Here is a 19,447-nt window from a genome sequence, read left to right as displayed (position 1 = left end):
GCAGTTTAATATGTTTGCTGGGCCAATCAGAATAAGATTTATTATTTGATTATAGATGTTAACCCCAAAAATGTTAAGTTTTTACCCTCTATCTTCAGTACATTTTATTTTATTGCTATGGCTAGTGGTTGATGCAAATATAATTTCTTCTGATTATGTTTAAGACATAACTTCATCTGCTGGGATAAGGCATAAATTATAAGCCACTGGTGTCAGAAAGGATTCCCCCCCCCCCTCGGAATCTCAGACTGTATACCTCAAGTAGCTGAAAAAGTCTGAACAAAATCATACCAAATAAAGACTGTGCAGATCATTCTCTAAGACAAAGCTCTTCATTGCTCTCTGGAGATCAGCAAAAATTTCTAGTGCTGCTACGGGTGAAAAGGACGAAAACAAGGTAGCAGAGCCAAGATGTGTTGGGCAATATATTTCTGCCAAGAGAAAAGATACATCTATTATTGTTATTATTATTAATTAAATTTGTATATTGCTCTTCGTCTGTAGATCTCAGGGTGGTTCACAGCATAAAAATACAAGATAAAACCACAAAATACATAATTAAAACAAGAACAAAAACAAAATATACCAATAACCCCCCTCCCCACCCAACACATTTAAAAGGATTTAGGATGTTAGCCAACCAAAGGCCTGGTTGAAGTATAATGTTTTCGCCTGGCTAAAGGTGTATAATAAGGACGTGGGTGGCACTGTGGTCTAAACCACTGAGCCTCTTGGGCTTGCTGATCCGAAGTTCGGCAGTTTGAATCCCTGCGACGGGGTGAGCTCCCGTTGCTCGATCCCAGCTCCTGCCAACCTAGCAGTTCGAAAGCATGCCAAAAAGTGCAAGTAGATAAATAGGTACCGCTCCAGCGGGAAGGTAAACAGTGTTTCCGTGCACTGCTGTGGTTTCGCCAGAAGCAGCTGAGTCATGTTGGCCACATGACCCGGAAAACTGTCTGCGGACTAACACCAGCTCCCTCGGCCTGTAAAGTGAGATGAGTGCTGCAACCCCAGAGTCCTCTGCGATTGGACTTAACTATCAGGGGTCATTTGCCTTTTACTAAAGCTGTATAATGAAGGTGCCGGGGGAAATTCCCTGGGAAGAGCATTCCACAAATGGGGAGCCACTGCAGAAAAGTACAAGTGTTTTACTGTTCATTTGCAAAATGCTTTGAGGCTTTGCTGCAATGAACTAACACAGCTAATCCTCAAGAATTTGTCTTTAATTATCCTGTTTCTTGAATTTTTTTAGTGGCTGGGGGGGAGGGAATTCTCATATCTTTGCAGACTGGGAACCTGAGACGGTAGGATCAATGACAGATTCATTTCTGAACTGAGACGAATGTAAGAAGTATAATTTGATAGTATTACACATAGCCATATGAAGCTGCCTTACCCCAACCACATCTAAATCTGTAGTGTATATTCTTACTGGATCTCAGAATTAAGTCGGCGGCAAAGCCTTTGCTATTGCTGGCTAGCCTATACTTTTAAAACTGATTCCAAGGACTGAACACTGTAAAATTAATAAATGAATCATATCCAGCAAACCAGATGAGGAAGTGGGAAGGAAAAAAGATAATCCCTGAGATTCAAATTAAACCTGACTAAATGCCCTTGGAGTTGTAATAGCTCCTTCTATGCAATTTTCTACGCAGCAAAAAAGAAAAGAAAACCTGAACTAAGGTGTGCGGCCTGATGAGCTACAGAAAGGCTGCATAGTCTCTTGGCTCTGATCTCCCCTGAATAAAAAACCTTCCATGGGTTTTAAACGTCTCAAAACTGTCCCAGTTTTGTGAGTGGGCACTGGGAAATGTTGCCTTGCACCCTAAACAGCAAAGAAGAAGCCCTAACAGATTATGTTAGACTAAGTAAAGGTAAAGAGACCCTGACCATTAGGTCCAGTTGTGGCTGACTCTGGGGTTGCGGCGCTCATCTCGCTTTATTGGCCAAGGGAGCTGGCGTACAGCTTCCGAGTCATGTGGCCAGCATGACTAAGCCACTTCTGGCGAACCAGAGCAGCACATGGAAACGCCGCTTACCTTCCCGCCGGAGCGGTACCTATTTATTTACTTGCACTTTTTGGCATGCTTTTGAACTGATAGGTTGGCAGGAGCAGGGACTAAGCAACGGGCGCTCACCCCGTCGCAGGGATTCGAACCGCCGACCTTCTGATCGGCAAGCCCTAGGCTCTGTGGTTTAACCCACAGCACCACCCGCGTCCCTTAGACTACTTGACACCAAAGGCCCTATTTGTATATTAAAATTTAGCCATGATTCTCTTAGCTTCTAATAATTTCAATTCCTTTCTCTTCTAGTTGCTTATAAACCCTATTGAAACCTCATTTACTATATTTTGTCAGTAATTCATCTCTCTCCTGCTCCGTAGTTTCTGTCCCTTGTCTCTTTTTTATCTCAGTTCCTTGATGCAAATCCCATGCATCACAGCTTTCATCCCCTCCCACTTGATTGTTATCAAGTCCTCAGAAGCATCATATTCAGTGAAATAATTAGTTAAAATTTCTTTCAGTTTTTCTGCACCACTTGGTGGTGACTAAAGCAGAGAGTTGAAGCACCACAATGGGTATGTGTTTTTCTTCCGAAAGCTTCCAATTCCACTGTGACTAGAACATGACCATTTACTCTAATGGCACCAATATCGGCCCCTTTGGAGATCAAAGTGACTTTACTGTCTTTGAGACTTTTTTCTGGTAGGTGGTAGACCTACTGCAGAGCAATAATTACAGTCTTGGTTGATGTTGCAGCTACATGGTATCCAGGTGGTACCAAGTGCATGATTAAAATGCCTTGAATTTATGGAACAAGCTACTAAACAATTGACTTCCTTTGAGTCTTTACTCCTTGCTGCCCCCAGGGTCAGGGCAAAGGGCACAGTTTCCAAATTGTAGCCTATTTTGTAAAACATCGATTGGGAAGATTTGTTAGGGCTTAAAAGGGCGTGGGAGGGTGACTGAGGCACAGAAATTAAAGAACAAGATTGAATCAATTTGTGGAAGAAGCTGAGCATAGAGACAGCATCAAAACAGGTTAGAGAAGCTATGCTCAAGGTTGCACATAAATGGTACAAATGTTTGCTGCTCCAAATCTGCATGTTTCATTTTTTTGCTTTAACATGCAATCCAAATGCAAATGTGCATTTTACCTTTGCCTGTATCAGACACCGAAATCAGGATAAATTCATTCTTAAGCAGCCACTTCACACAAGCATCTATAGAACCATGGCAATGTCTCTCCTGCTCTGTCCCATTGTCTGGGAAGTCTTTCAGACTTGCACCAAAGAGTGTACAGGAAGCGTAACTCTGGATGTCTTCTGGAGAGCTAGCTACTCCATTTACTATGATCTGTCAGAATAAGAATTTAATCAGCATACAGTACTTGCTAAAACGATACAGCAATTAAATCTGAAAGGAGACCCTTTTAGACGGAAAGGACACACTGCGCTTCTAAAATTTCTCAGTGAGCATGTCAAGGGCACTCAGTCTCTCACAAGGATACCCCTGGGCACAGAGGTATTTGCGTATGCATGTATAGATTTCCAGAATTTTGCAACTACATACCACTCCAGAATGAATAGTAACAGGAAAAGTGTCTTCAGCGCTTACATAATTCACTACAATAAGGATACAATAAAGATGCCTGGGCTCAGGTGGCTTTAGGAGAGGATCAGACATAAATATATGGAGGAAAGGTCAAGCAAACAAGTATTCGTCATTCTAGTTAAATAGAGATCCTGTGTTTAGGAGTAGTATACCTCTGAACACCCACTGCATGGTACAGCATAAGACTCTTAATCTCAGCGTCTGGGTTTGAGTCCAGCATTGTGGGAGAGTATCAGAGAAGAGACTCAGGCCAGGGAGCAGATGGCCTTCAGCTCCTAAAGGTGACCTGAGAATACTTTGTATGGTTTCTTTGTCTTGGTGGAGAGGCAGCATATAAAAGCATTAATAAAATTAAATTCTGGCATAACCTTGCAATTTTGGATGCATGGTGCTTTTCAGCAGTTTTATATATTTTGATAACACTGCTTTAGAGTCTGAAGATATGCCACACTGTCACCCTTTGGTAAACTGATATACAGTGATACTGCTCCCAGGACACCCTTCTCTGTCCTTCCCATACTTTGGATCTAGAGAGGATTTCATCTCACTGGTTCTCCTCCATTCCATCAGATTTATGTTATGCCCAATATAGGTTTAGCAGGGACGCAGGTGGCGCTGTAGTCTAAACCACAGAGCCTAGGGCTTGCTGATCAGAAGGTCGCGGTTCGAATCCCCGCAGCAGGGTGAGCTCGGTCCTGATTAGTTTTACCTGGTTGTTTCCTAGAAGTTTTGCCTGCTTTTTTACTTTGTATTTTATGCTTAATTATATTTTACTGAATTTGCATTATTGCTATCTTAAGCCTAATTCAGTGGAAAGACAGGATATAAATTTGACAGATAAACAAAGGAAATAAACCTCTGTTCACCCAATTATATGCTGCCATGTATGCTTGATTCAAGCAACATAGCCCCCAGCCTACTCTGAGTGTGAAGGATCACAGAAATTAGATCTAAGAGTGAAGGACTCACAGGATCCATTTCCTTAAATACACCTGGCAGCTCCTTCACCTAGCTGCATAGGTGGAGCAGGCTGAACTTAATGCTGAAGGTGGATATTAAAAGATGAAGTATTTCTAAAGATGCATTCACCCCTCAAATGACTACAACCCAAAAGCCTGCAGGTAATAAATATTGATCTATGCCTTGGGAGTAAAGTTTTATTGCCTTAGCATGAGCGTTACATACCTCAAGGATTGCCCGTATCATACTTGAAGTAATGTCTTCTCCCTCTTGGCTCAGCAAACAGCTCCGCACTGGCTTGAGACAGCCCTGGAGCAGCGCAATTCCTTTTGATTTCTCTGTGGCCTTGCACACCAGAATGCTCTCGCCTATCAAAACACACCAATTTCAACCGAGAGAGGGAAAATGCTTTATTTAATAACCAGTGCATACAAGAGTCATTTTAATTAATAAGCAGTTTCATTATTAATAAAATCAATGTTTGTTAGAACCAAGAACAGGTAGGTCAAGTGGCGCAAGAACATTTAAACTGAAAGCAGGGATCGCCAGGGTTAGGAAGAAAGGTACATATTTTGTTCTTCTGCCCTGACTATAGCCTGCTTACTTTCTTCTTACAGAAAAATCATGCACTCTAGAGGGCACACATCAGTGATTCAAATGGCAAAGCAGATGGGGGAATGGCAAAATCTTTGCAGATATATCACTAGGGACCATGGCTGGGTACAATCTGTCCCCTTTCCTATAAGCAAGAACAGAGCACACATTGATTCTGACTGGATCTTGAATTCCTCTTCCTCTGCATACAGCTGTGCACAAGATTAGGGCTTGGAGGCTAGGCAAATATTGTCAGCTATTCAACCAACTGACCAACTATCATTTCACCAAACCCAAACATTCTCAAGCACGCCATGAACTGAACAACCAAAGTGTCAGTTTCTCTTTTATTGCATCGTATCATCTGACAGCAGTGGCAGGTAGAGGGGCCAGGCCTCTTCCTCCCAACCTTTATGGGTATCTGGGTCACACACAGACATACCCTCGTTTTTGGGTGCCTTTTTCTGTGCTTAACACTTATAGAGCACATATTTTCCCCCTAATAACTGTACACATATTAAAAGATAAGGAGAAGGGAGAGAAAAGGAAAACAAGCACTGAAAGCAAGCAGCTGCTTCTTCACTGGCCAATGGATGGGGTCAGGTTGGCCTCCACTCTGCCATTTAGCATGAATTAGCATGAACATGCTAATTATAATGTTAGGAATGTTCTACACTGTAGATCTTCTCTGATGAAAACTGCATTTTAGATCAAAACATGCAATTAAGCTCTGTGGCTTGCACCTATTTATTTTCTTTGAACCTTGATTGCATGGGAACTGCCTTTCTTAAAATGGAACTATGTTACACCTGTTCTCTCACTCATTTTCCTAGTTTTTTGGTCTACTATATGGAAAACTGCCCACTCTCTAAAACCTATAGCAACTTTCTGGATGCCCCTAATCAAGTGGGCATTAGCCCAAGAAAGCCTAGGCCACAATAATTTTGTTGGTCTTTAAACAGTCAAGGAACTATTGTTAGTCACAGCTAGAGCAAGTGCACTTACCTATGGTGTCTACTCCCTTCCTTCCAGCTCTCCCGGCCATCTGTTTGTATGTCAAGACATCCAATGATCTGCCTCCAAACACAGGAGTTCGGATGATCACCCGGCGCGCAGGCAGATTCACCCCAGAAGAAAGCGTAGAGGTTGCTACTAGGACTCGAAGCACTCCTTGACGAAAAGCAGTTTCAATGGTATCTCGTTCATCAAATGTAAGACCTAAGATTAAGATACACTGTTAAATACTGACATATTAACCAATGGTGGCAGATAGTTATTGAGGCAATTTAATCCTGGGAAATCCAAATATTGTTTTATAGCATTAAAGTAATTCCACTTGTATACATATACAGTCATACCTCGGGTTGAAGTTGCTTCAGGTTGAGCGCTTTCGGGTTTGCCAATATCCCCCTTAAATTGTGGTGCCCAGACCTGGACACAGTACACCAGGTGTGTTTCTGATCAAGGCAGAATAGAGCAGGACTCTATTACTTCCCATGATCTGGACACTATACTTAGAATCATAGAATCATAGAGTTGGAAGAGACCACAAGGGCCATCGAGTCCAACCCCCTGCCAAGCAGGAAACACCACCAGAGCACTCCTGACATATGGTTGTCAAGCCTCTGCTTAAAGACCTCCCAAGAAGGAGACTCCACCACACTCCTTGGCAGCAAATTCCACTGTCAAACAGCTCTTACTGTCAGGAAGTTCTTCCTAATGTTTAGGTGGAATCTTCTTTCTTGTAGTTTGGAACCATTGCTCTGTTTCCGCTTCTCTGGAGCAGCAGAAAACAACCTTTCTCCCTCCTCTATGTGACATCCTTTTATATATTTGAACATGGCTATCCTATCACCCCTTAACCTCCTCTTCTCCAGGCTAAACAACTTCTGTTGATGTAGACTAGAATAACATCAGGCCTTTTTGCTGCTGCATCACACTGTTGACTCATGTTAAGCTTGGGATCTATTAAGACCCCTAGATCCTTTTCATATGTACTACTTGCAAGCCCCCCATCTTATATTTCTGCAGTTGGTTCTTCCTGCCTAAGTGTAGAGCCTTACATGTTGAAATTCATTTTGGTTTTTTTGGCCCAGTTCTCCAATCATCTTAAGGTCATCTTGAATCCCAATTCTGTCTCCTGCAGTATTTGCTACCCCTCCCAGTTTGGTGTCATCTGCAAATTTGATAAGCATCCCCTCAATTCCTTCAGCCAAGTCATTTAGAAAGATGTTGAACAACAGTGGACCCAGGACAGAATCCTGCGGCACTCCACTTGTCCCTTTTTTCCAGGACGATGAGGAATCCTTAGTAAGCACTCTTTGGGTTGTGCTCTGTAGTGTTTGATTCATAATGGCTATTTCACTTGAAGGACTGGTATTGCAACATCTAGTGGAGAAATACACCTCAAAGAAAGGAGGCTCCCTCTATGTAGCCTTTATAGATTTCAAATCAGCTTTCGATTTGATACCCCGGCACAGACTTTGGGAAAAATTAAGTGCCACAAACATCGATAGACGTCTTTTGCTTCTCATCCGTAGACTACATGAAAATACTCGGATCCGTGTTAGATGTGACCGTTATGGGAACCTATCAAAGGAAATCCAAAGTTTCCATGGTGTCAAGCAAGGCTGTGTTCTTGCCCCTATTCTATTTAATTTTTACATAAACTCCTTAGTTAGAAAGATGGAGGATGCAAGTACTCATCCCCCAAACCTAAATAATATACCAATCCCAGTCCTTTTGTACGCAGATGATGCGGCACTTATTTCCTTCTCTTGTGTGGGACTAAGAAAACTTTTACGAGCTCTTACAGAATATTGCGAAGCTGAACACCTAATAATAAATTACACTAAATCAAAAATTATGGTGTTCTCCAAGAGAAAACTCCGACATAAATGGAAAATTAATAACCAACCTATTGAGCAAGTAACATCCTTTAGATACCTTGGAATAATCTTTGATGAGAAGGGATCCTGGTGCCATCAGATTAAGAATTCCATTGCAAATGCGCAAAGATCTTCCAGAGCTATCATAAGTTTCTTTTATAGAAAAGGAGGTCAATATGTTCCTGCTGCCTCCCAGGTCTTTGTCGCAAAAATACTTCCACAACTGATGTATGGCACCCAGATATTTAATTGTCAAAAACTCAAGTCCCTGGAATATGTACAAACTAAATTTTACCGCTCCCTACTAGGGTTACCTACCTGTGTTTCCAACACAGCCATTAGGCTAGAGGTAGGTCAACTCCCTATCAATGCCAGGATATGGATCCTGAAGATTCACTTCTGGCTAAAACTCATATTTTTTCCAGTGGGAGTGGCTCCTTTGACTCTATTAGACCCGTTCCAGTCTAAATGGAGATTGTTGCTCTATGAAAAATTGAAGGGCCTGGGGCTTTCCCCACAAGAACTTATAGCCTCAGGTTTTGAAAAGGCTAAAAGGATGGTGAGCCAGCGAATAGGAGATGTAGAGCTTCAGGACCATATGAGCAAGATAGATAAATATCCAGCTATCCAAGATTATGGAAAAGGGTTCAATCTAACACCATATTTGCTGGATTTACAAATCGCAAAATACAGGCGGGCGTTTACCCTTACCAGATTTGATGTACTGCCATCTGCCTTACTAAAGGGCAGATACGTGGGCAAACCCTATGCTGAACGAGTCTGCCCATGTGGTCTGAAAGAGGTGGAAACGGCTTCACGTGTGTTGCTACACTGCGACCTCTATGGGGATATCAGGTCACTGTTTATTTCCCCTATCGTTCAGAAATTTCCAGGTCGATCTGAATCTCAGCGGCTGAAAATCCTACTAGGAGATAAAAACCCAGAAGTAACACTGAAAGTGGCCAAATTTTCTGCGGCTGCGATCAAGCGGAGGGCATTAGCTGTAAAAAAGTAAAAGACTTGACCCCTGGACAAGCCCACTCTTTTTTTAAGTCTATACATATATTGTAGCGCGTGTGTGCGTGTGTGCGCTATTTCACTTGAAGCTGCAGACATGAAGGATGGACATGCATCCAGAGGAGGGCAACCAAAATGGTCAAAGGCCTGGAAACAATGCCTTATGAGGAACGGCTAAGGGAGCTGGGCATGTTTAGCCTGGAGAAGAGGAGGTTAAGGGGTGATAGGATAGCCATGTTCAAATATATAAAAGGATGTCACATAGAGGAGGGAGAAAGGTTGTTTTCTGCTGCTCCAGAGAAGCGGACACGGAGCAATGGATCCAAACTACAAGAAAGAATATTCCACCTAAACATTAGGAAGAACTTCCTGACAGTAAGAGCTGTTTGACAGTGGAATTTGCTGCCAAGGAGTGTGGTGGAGTCTCCTTCTTTGGAGGTCTTTAAGCAGAGGCTTGACAACCATATGTCAGGAGTGCTCTGATGGTGTTTCCTGCTTGGCAGGGGGTTGGACTCGATGGCCCTTGTGGTCTCTTCCAACTCTATGATTCTATGTGCCCACCAGTCAGAAAAGTCATGGCAGGCCACACACTTACACAATCAGACTGATGTAGACAGATAAAATAATACAAGATGAACACACCCCAAAGGCATACCTGCATGGTGAAAAGCTACACCCCATTTTATAGTCCTCTGAAGCACGGAGTCCAAACCAGAAGGCGAATGCTTTAGCTGACCTATCAACTCCTCTATCCCTTCTTTGTCCAGGGCTACTGGTGAAAGGGTGGACATCTTTTGAAGGTCTTTACATAGGAAGGAAAGCATATTGTCACGTTGTGTGTACTCTTCAAGCCCCAGGCCTTCCTCAGCCCCTTAATTTTGACTCACACTTGTGCTGGAGATTGTAGAATTCCCGGGCAATGATGTCTGACAATTTCTCACACCAGTTCTTAGATGGGCAGAAAATAAGGACAGAATGGCCATTCTGAACAGTCTCATAACACAGAGTCACCACATGGTCCTCATCATTCTAAATAGAAACATTTTTTTAAACAACCAAATTTCATATATCTCTATGGAGGTGATGCTCTTGAAGCCTTTTTCCAATTCCTTCTTCAATTCAGAAACTCAAAAGCTCAGCTCTGTATGTCCAGCATTGAAAATTATGTCCTGTTCTAAACAAGTGCCCAAGTCATCCACCATGTGGTGTGATTGGGTGGGACTTTGGGTCAGGATTCACCTAACCAGCGCCATCAGAAGTCCCACTTAAGAATTTGTGCTTGCACAGCAAGGCTTCCCCCCTTCTCTTCAGCCCACCCCCTTGAAATTGGCTCTGGGAGAGGTCAGAAGAACCCCCAGAACAGCACATGAAGGGGAGGAAAGGGGAGACTGGCAAGCTGTTTCTGTCTGGCAAGCTGAAGAGCATGATGTTACATTCCACCATTTTTGTTTGCTTTTGGATTATACCATTAGACAGAAGTCCAGAACTTGCTAAATTATTGGTCAAAACCTGGAGATAGGAAAAGATTGCCCATCTACCTACCATGTGATACAACATGCTTTGACACATTACACACCTATTATACACTTAAGGGTTTCATTTTAAATTTTGGCAGCCAAGCAGCATTAAATTAAGTAAGACATATCCTTAGCAATATCTAGTTACCTTTATATGCAGCACAGACTGGATTTCTCTCACAACTTTAATGGAAGAGTCATAAATTTGGCTGCCAATTTTCACTTGCTCTACAAGGGGCACTGGTCGGAAATCTGTGTGGTATAGCTTTGCATTTAGCCAGGAGGCCAGAAGACCCAAGTTAGGAAGGGTAGCGCTCATGCCTACAATTTGTATTCCATTTGAGAGTGGTCCAGGCATCTTTGATTGTCTACAAGAAAAAAGAAAAGAAAGCCGAATTCTTAACAGTTATTCCATTGGAACATCGTCTCACAGGAAACTAGATTTTTGAGATCTTAAAAAACAAAGACTTTCTAGTCTACTCACTTGTTCTTCATTTTTCTGGTCAAAAACTGAACCTTTGTCAGCAGGAGTTCTAGAAGATACCCTCTCTGAGGATCCCCCAGCATGTGCAGCTCATCTACAACTACTATTCCTATGGAACAGAAAGGGAGAGACTACAGATATCAATTTACCTATTGTTATTTTAAATTTCTATACCACCCTTCACCAAAGCACATTCTAGGCTGCTGCAGAACATAACAAAAGAAAAAAGCAATAAGATACTTTATTGCATTTTTTAAACTTGAATAAATTTGAATAAAGTGCAAGGCCCAGACAGCTATACAATACTATTGAATTTTAGGAAGCATTTAAAAGGGCAGTTAGCTGAGCTGTTTTCATACTGTAGAGAAACAGAGTCTATTCCTAATAAATGGATGGGTGCAAATATCATAACGACACTTAAACTTAGAAAGGATGCCATCCAGCCAAATAGTTAAATGAACCCTCTAAATTTTAAGCTCCCATACTATTTTATTGATTTATAAAAGCATTTAAGAGTCGCTTTTACTCCAACAAAGGGCACCCAAGGTGACTCAGAAACCTTAAAACTAGCACAAATATCAAATTTAATTATGGGTTCTTCCTTTAAAAAACTTATTTACTTTCAAAGCAGTTCAGACATATTTCTTTAAAAAATGCTGGTATAGATATAAACATCAGGAAATTTACTAACAATAGCACTATGACTTAAGATTGCTATTGAATGAACTGACAAATATCTGTAGATATACCTACAATTTTTCAAATCAAGCCAGTGGAATGCAGACCAAGCTGCTATAGAAATTATATGCCGTATGTCCTCACGTATACGACAATGTTTCTTGCTTTAAAATTTTAGTCAAAAATTGGGGGCCGTCTTATACATGAATGGTTAATACCAGGGGTTCAAGTGTGAGTTTGGGCTGTTGTGGGAGGCCTGGGCTCAGGTTTGGACTCTAGTGTGGGCAGCCAGGGTTTGGGTTCAGGTTCGGGGTCTGGCGGTTCGGGATCAGGGTCTGGCTCTGGCCTGATTTCTTAATTTTGTGTTTTAAAAAATAGGGGTTGTCTTATACATGGGAGCGTCTTATACACAGAAAATATATATGGTATATATTGTGCAAAAAGAAGACTGATATGTCCAACTGGGAGACCACTTTTTTCACTGTTTCTTGATAATGACAAATGCTGTTACAGCTTACCCAGTGAGTCCAGTATTTTCTCCTCTATGAGTCTGTTGATCAGACCATTAGCTCTCTCAATAGTGCAGACAGCAACATCCAGGGCAGAGAAACGGACAGCAGGGGAAATACTCCCTATGTACCCCTCCACTTGCACACCTACGTCTTGGAACACTGCCTATTTGCCAAAGAGACAATGTACATATTTTCACATGTTTAGAATTTGGGCATGCGCTGTGTAAAGCAGTCAACCCCACATTGTATTTTGAAACCAACTCATCACTAGACAATCCCTCACCTAGGACAGGTATCTGATTGACCACTGTGAGAACAGGATACTTGACTAGTTGGGCCATTTACGTGATCCTCCAGGCTCTTCTTATATTCAAGCCTGATGAAAAATGAGACCTCGGGGTCATAGTGGGTAGCTAAGTGAAGATAGCCCCGTGTGCAGCAGCTGTGAAAAAGGCAAATCCCATACTTGGAATCATTAGGAAAGGGACTGGAAATAAAACTGTCAATGTCGTAATACCTTTACACAAATCTATGATGCAACCACACTTGGAATGCTGCACACAGTTCTGGTTACCTCCACTTAAATAAGATGATCATTCTGCCCTAAAATTCTGTCAAATATGTGCCTGCTTTTCTTCCCAGTACTTAAGATTCGGCAATATGACTTCTGATCTAGTACCGTACTTTAAATATCTTCTACTTACTTGCAGGTAATATTTCTTTTCTTTGGCCACAGAGATAAAGGGTAAAATGAACAAAGCTTTTTTGCGAGATTCCAGCACTCTCTTCAGCATAAGTAATTCAGCAACTAGAGTTTTCCCTGCACTTGTAGGAGCTGAAAGCAATTGAAAGGAAGACATTCAACATCTAGAAACAAATTCCAACCTGGAATCACAGGGAAGATCCCCACCTTCCTTCCCAATTAAACTTGGAGCTTGAAAAAGAAACAAGGCATTGCTCATAACCTCACACAGAGGTGGAGTAGAAAGTCAAGGACAACGGGCAGGCAAAGTTTGTGGATCACTGATCCTGCCTTACAGAATTGTGCATTACTGAAAATTCCTTACATATTTTATGTTTAGTGCCACCACAAGAGCACTTAGCATGAATATGCTTTTATTATTACTAGGACATGTACAAGTCACATTCTTTCTCTCTTTAGCTATCAAATGAGAAACAATGATGCGGGCTTCAGAAAAATGTTCTCAAGTAGCATCAAAAGGTACCAAGAGAAAGAAGCAATGGCAATTCACCCTTTAAAAATATGCAGCTAGCAGTTATTAGAATCAGTTTTTAAATCTAATCAAAATACACATAAGACAAATCAGAAATTCATTGTTATTTATGTATTAAGGAGGGTCCCCCATTAAACTCAGAAGTTAATCGCATTGTCAAAAGGAAAGAGGTATTTACTCACCACACAGCCAAACAGGGAAATGCTATATCAGCTACTTGCAGCAAGTGAGATTTGCTGAATGAGCATCAACTATTAGCATACCTGAGTAAACCAAGTTTTCCCCCTCCAGAACTTGTCCAACCATCAGGCACTCGGCTTGCCACTGGAACATACGAACTACTCCCAAACCATGGTATTTATCCAGGACCGCTTGGGGGAGCCCCCAGTTTGCTAGCAGCAGTTTGTCAGCTTGCTCATCAGGAACGCCCACATGCTGACCTTGTCCTGGGGTGAAAATCCAGCATCAGATTAGGATTTTTTTCCTCAGGGTGGAGATCAGGACATTTAGATGGCTCACACATATCAAAGAGTCTTGTGGAAGCAGCTTAGTTGTGACATAAACTGTCTTGCAATTCATTAGATGTGCAATGTTATCCTTAGTTCTCACACAAATGTGCATACACACAACTACAGTACAGTGGTACCTCGGGTTAAGTACTTAATTCACTCCGGAGGTCCGTTCTTAAGCTGAAACTGTTCTTAACCTGAAGCACCACTTTAGCTAATGGGGCCTCCTGCTGCCGCCGCGCCGCCGGAGACCAATTTCTGTTCTCACCCTCTAGCAAAGTTCTTAACCTGAAGCACTATTTCTGGGTTAGCGGAGTCTGTAACCTGAAGTGTCTGTAACCTGAAGCGTATGTAACCCAAGGTACCACGGTACCTGTGATATTTCTATGAACACCCACATGTGTACATGAGAGATATGATAGCCATCTTCAAATATCTAAAGGGCTGTCATATGGAAGATGGAGCAAGCTTTTTTTCCCCTGCTCCAGAGGGTAGGACCCAAACCAATGGATTCAAATTGCAAGGAAGGAGATTTCAACTAAAAATCAGAAAGAACTTCAGGGAGCTGTTTCACAGTGGAAAGGACTCTGGGCTCATCCAGACTTCCTTTTGTGTAGTGTGTTTCCTCAAGAAAACCCACTCTTTACTGCGGAAAACGCGAATTGCCATTTGTTCCGATTCAGCATTAAAGAACAGGCTCCCCCGGGAAAGCGGCAGGCCAAAAACAACCCCCCAAAACCAGTGCTTGGATACGGACTGGGAAAGTGTGGGGCCAGGGGTGGAAATTGATTATTGGTAATAGGGTGCCATGAGCAAAGCCAAAATTTGACCCCCCCCAAATGGATCTTTCCAATGTTGTGTCCCCTCGACTCAGCGCCCTGCGTGAGAAAGCTGCCTGCTGCCCCCCCCAAAAAATCTGACGCTGGGTAGGGCGAAAAATAAAGTGTGGATGAGCCCTAACTGGACAGGTGGGGGACTCTCCTTCACTGGAGGTTTTTAAACAGAGCTTGGACGGCCACCTTGCCAGGGGTTTTTAGTCGCCATTCCTGCACTGTGTGATAGGAATTTTATGGTCTTAGATATATGTTCATAAGCGTACCAACCAAGCACATACATAGATCAGCACAGGAAGGCCAACCTGGAACCATTTTGATTCCCAAACTGACCAAATGTTTCTCTGCATGGTCAAAAGTAGAAAAGCCTCCCCATTGTCTTTTCCTTCACAAATCCTGTCTTAAGGGTGTTTGAATAAGTATTTATCAGGCAGCCCTGTTCAGGGAAGTTTTTAATGTGTGATATTTTACTGTATTTTTGGTTTTTATGGAAGCTGCCCAGAGTGGCTGGGGAGGCCCAGCCAGATGGGCGGGGTATAAATAATAAATTATTATTATTACTAGAAAAGAATGGCCAGGCTCCCCAGGCAATCCAGTCAAGTGAGCATTAACAGGTGATCTGCCAGACAGGAGATAAACAAGGACAAGAGAAAAACAACATTTAAGTTTCTGTTTAGACCGCCTTTTTCTGTGATGTATGTATGATGTTTCTGGGCGTGATCTTGATCTACAGGATGGGAATTTCAAAAGTCTTTATAAGGCCTTGCGCACCATTGTTCGGGGTCTCTCCTCCCTCCTGCATGTGGGGAGTGAGGACCCTGTTGCAACTGATCAATAAAGATCAGGCTTACTAGCTGCTTTGCTTCTCAATATTCTCTGCTTGGCCTCTGTTATTTTCTCCTACCAATAGGGAACCTATGTAAGGACTCTATCTGGGCTCTTGGATACCCCATAAGGGAAGAAGGGCAATTTTTATTTACAACAACCGCAGCGGGTTGGGCTAGATGACCCTTTGGGGTCCCCTTCACAACTGCCACAGCTCAAGAAGACTCTGGGTTGGGGAACCGCTCTGCGTTTATTTAAGGTGTGGGGTTAGGAAAGAAACCCCATTGCAATGGTTAAATCCAAGGGGAGGGGCAGCGAGGGTAGCTGCCCCCCTAAATAAATAAAAATACATAGGAAACGGAGGTTCTGCTCCCCCTAACAAAAGGCCTGCCTATCCCCCCCCCAAAAAAACCCCTGGTCACGCTTAGGGTCCAATATCGCCCCCCTCCAATAAGAGCAGCTGACTCGCCAAGCCGGCGCCGAGGAGCCGCCTCCGAGCTTTACCTGGAGGGCCGAGGCTGGGGCGGGGGGAGCAGCCCAGGCCGGGCGGGGGGCTCAGCACCAGGCCGCCCAGAGCCCCTCGGCGGGGCGAAGGGGAAGACAAGGACGCCATCTTCCCGCCCCCCTCGCCGGCTGCCGCTAAGCCAGCGCCGCCGCCGCCGCCGCCATCTTCCCGCGCGGGGATTCAAAGAGGCCGGCAGGGGCCGCGGCTGCTCCGCCTCGCTTCCCTTCAGCCCGACACCGGGCGGCCAAATTCCTGTCAGGAAGTGGCGGGAAACTGGGGCGTTTGGCCTCACGGGCAACGTCTGCGTCTCCCGGCCTAAGCAACTCCCAAAGACAGGGAGACAGCAAAGGGCCGCCCCGAATGCAGGCCTTTCTTCTTTGCCTCGTGGGCTAAGCCCATTTCACGGAACCGCGGACCCAGAAAGTCACCCGGTCCCGCTTTTTCCTCACACTCGGGTCCCCAGATGATTTTGGACTACAACTCCCGTCATCCCTCGCCACTAGTCCCGGTAGCTAGGCATGATGGGAGTTGTAGTCCAACACCATCGGGGGACCCGAGTGTGAGGGAAAAGCGGGCGTTGAGAGAAGACTCTCTGGGTCCGCACTTCCGTGAAAGGGGTTTAGCCCACGAGGCGTAGAATGCGAAGCAGCACAAACGGGGTATAAATAACAAATTTTAGTCCGACATCGTATGTTGGGAAACCGAGCGGAGGATGAAGGGATCGGATGCAAACAGCATTTGAAAGTGCTGCCAGTTTGCATGCAAACGAATGGAAGGGCAGGAGGGCTACTTTGTGCAAATGGGCGCTGGCTTTGGCCTGGGAGGGGATCTTAGGAGCCGCCTCCGGTACAGTAGAAGAAGAAGAAGAAGAGTTTGGACTTGATATCCCGCTTTATCACTCCCCTTCAGGAGTCTCAAAGCGGCTCACATTCCCTGAAATAGACTCAGAGTCGCCAAGTGATTTCATGCTCTTTATTCAGCTCATAGGGGTGAGGAGGAATGAATAAAAGTCCCCTCAAAGTATCTGCTTTATATACATTATTTACACAATGGGCTGCACATGATTGGCTAATTCTGGAATTCTACTGTAAGCCAATCAGGTTGTGGATTCACTTCTATCTGGAGCATGATTGGGTGGTTCCTGCCAACCAATCAGACTGCTGCATTGTTCTAGGACCAATCAGACTGCTGCCTTTTGGATCCCATTGTTCTAGGACCAATCAGACTGCTGCAGTTTGGATCCTATTCGACTCAGTACATAACATTCCCCTTTCCCTTCCTCCCCCACAACAAACCCTCTGTGAGGTGAGTGGGGCTGAGAGACTTCAAAGTACAGTGGTGCCTCGCAAGACGAAATTAATCCGTTCCGTGAGGCTCTTCGTCTAGCGGTTTTTTCGTCTTGCGAAACAAGCCCATTGACGGCTTAGCGGATTAGCGCTATTAGCGGTTTAGCGGCTTTTAGCGGATCAGCTGAGAAGCGGCTTAGCTGCTTAGAAAAAGGGGGGGGGACCCCGCAGGAACTCGCAAGACATTTTCGTCTTGCGAAGCAAGCCCATAGGGAAATTCGTTTTGCGAAGCGCCTCCAAAACGGAAAACCCTTTCGTCTAGCGGGTTTTCCGTCTTGCGAGGCGTTCGTCTTGCGGGGCACCACTGTAGTGTGATGGGTCTGTTACGGTAAAATCTGGGTGCGAGGCTGCTCTGCCACCCAGTTGGTCAGACTAAGTCCGCGGGTCCCTGCGGAGGAAAATGAGCTCAGCTGGAGACAGGAGCAAGATGGAAAAGATCCAAGTTTCTTGCGCAACAGGTTCAAGGCGAGATTGAACCGCGAGAAAGCGGTGACATGAACTTTTGAAATTTCCCTCCATGTCCCAGAATACAGTGCAAAATACATCCCAGTTACATCATGAATACATTAAAGAGAGGTTGGGTTACACAGATTACATCATGAATACATTAAGAAGAGGTTGGGTTACACAGGATTAACATATGGAGGAGGGAGGGGGGAATATGCAGAGCTGGAGATATGCGCAGATAAGCACATCCTGAGTACCGGTGATGAGAAGACAATGGAGACAATGGTCCATGTACTGGCATTGCCCGGAGGAAAGGCTTGGCAGAGTGATTTGACAGGATTAGGGTCTTGACACCTTGCGAACCCGGTTCCCCAAATTACGAGTCCACTGCTCTAACCACTACACCACACCACTGGCTCTCAGTATGATGAAAGGTTAGGCTTTCTCTATCATCTGAGATTTGATGGGCTTTTGCTGTCTCAAGCTGCACATCCAAGCCAGCTTCAGATGCACCTCTGTAATCATGGATGCAGGATGGAGTTTGGACTGCCTAACAGAACTACAGTGGTACCTTGGGTTACAGACGCTTCAGGTTACAGACTCCGCTAACCCAGAAACAGTGCTTCAGGTTAAGAACTTTGCTTCAGGATAAGAACAGAAATCGTCCTCCGGCGGCGCAGCAGCAGCAGGAGGCCCCATTAGCTAAAGTGGTGCTTCAGGTTAAGAACAGGTTCAGGTTAAGAACAGATCTCCGGAACTAAGTACTTAACCTGAGGTACCACTGTATGTCTCCTCCAGCACTCTTAAGCCTAATGCTGGTGGTCAACAAAAGAGGTTTAAAGACTGTCTCAAGGCAAATTAAAAAAATGTATTATACACACTGACAACTGGAAAACACTGGCCTGCGAGTGCTCCAGTTGGAGAACAGCCTTTACCAAAGGTATCATGGGCTTTGAAAGACACTTGAACTCAACCACAGGTATGAAATTTACGGCATGTAATGCCCTAAGAGAAAACTTAATGAAAATGATTTATAGGTGGTACATGACGCCAGTCAAGCTTGCAAAAATTTACCATTTGCCCGATAATAAATGTTGGAAATGTAATGAGACTGAAGGTACATTCTTTCACCTTTGGTGGACATGCCCAAGGATTAAGACATTCTGGGAGATGATTTATAACGAAATGAAAAAGGTATTCAAATATACCTTCCTGAAGAAACCAGAGGCCTTTCTCCTGGGCATGGTTGGCCAATTGGTGCCAAAGAAGGATAGAACATTTTTCATGTATGCAACAACAGCAGCAAGAATACTCATTGCAAAGTATTGGAAAACACAAGATCTACCCACCCGGGAAGAATGGCAGATGAAGTTGATGGACTATATGGAATTGGCGGAAATGACTGGCAGAATCCGAGACCAGGGAGAAGAGATGGTGGAAGAAGATTGGAAGAAATTTAAAGATTATCTACAGAAAT

At 43.9% G+C, this 19,447-nt stretch overlaps 1 protein-coding gene across 3 annotated transcripts in view; it reads right to left on the bottom strand.

Annotated features, from left to right (window-relative positions):
- POLQ (DNA polymerase theta) overlaps positions 1–16,471 on the bottom strand; it is a 40,727-nt gene extending 24,256 nt beyond the window's left edge. For 2 of the 3 annotated variants that reach the window (XR_014152053.1, XM_081844693.1), the window contains exons 1-12: positions 16,177–16,471; positions 13,769–13,951; positions 12,975–13,105; positions 12,277–12,433; positions 11,081–11,189; positions 10,745–10,964; positions 9,967–10,108; positions 9,735–9,881; positions 6,180–6,392; positions 4,806–4,948; positions 3,164–3,362; positions 292–431 (exon numbers count right to left, since the gene is read on the bottom strand). Coding sequence is in view for 2 of the 3 variants with exons in the window: in XM_081844693.1 (XP_081700819.1) it covers positions 292–431; positions 3,164–3,362; positions 4,806–4,948; positions 6,180–6,392; positions 9,735–9,881; positions 9,967–10,108; positions 10,745–10,964; positions 11,081–11,189; positions 12,277–12,433; positions 12,975–13,105; positions 13,769–13,951; positions 16,177–16,285 (1,893 nt within the window). In the remaining variant the exon portion in view is untranslated. The remainder of the gene's footprint in view (positions 1–291; positions 432–3,163; positions 3,363–4,805; positions 4,949–6,179; positions 6,393–9,734; positions 9,882–9,966; positions 10,109–10,744; positions 10,965–11,080; positions 11,190–12,276; positions 12,434–12,974; positions 13,106–13,768; positions 13,952–16,176) is intronic. The other variant, XM_081844692.1, reaches the window with a different exon arrangement.
- Between the last annotated feature and the right edge of the window lie 2,976 nt (positions 16,472–19,447).

The sequence above is a fragment of the Podarcis erhardii genome (genome assembly GCF_964252035.2).
Source record: "Podarcis erhardii genome assembly, chromosome: 17".
NCBI lineage: Eukaryota > Metazoa > Chordata > Lepidosauria > Squamata > Lacertidae > Podarcis > Podarcis erhardii.
This window is presented reverse-complemented; position numbering and strand designations above follow the sequence as displayed.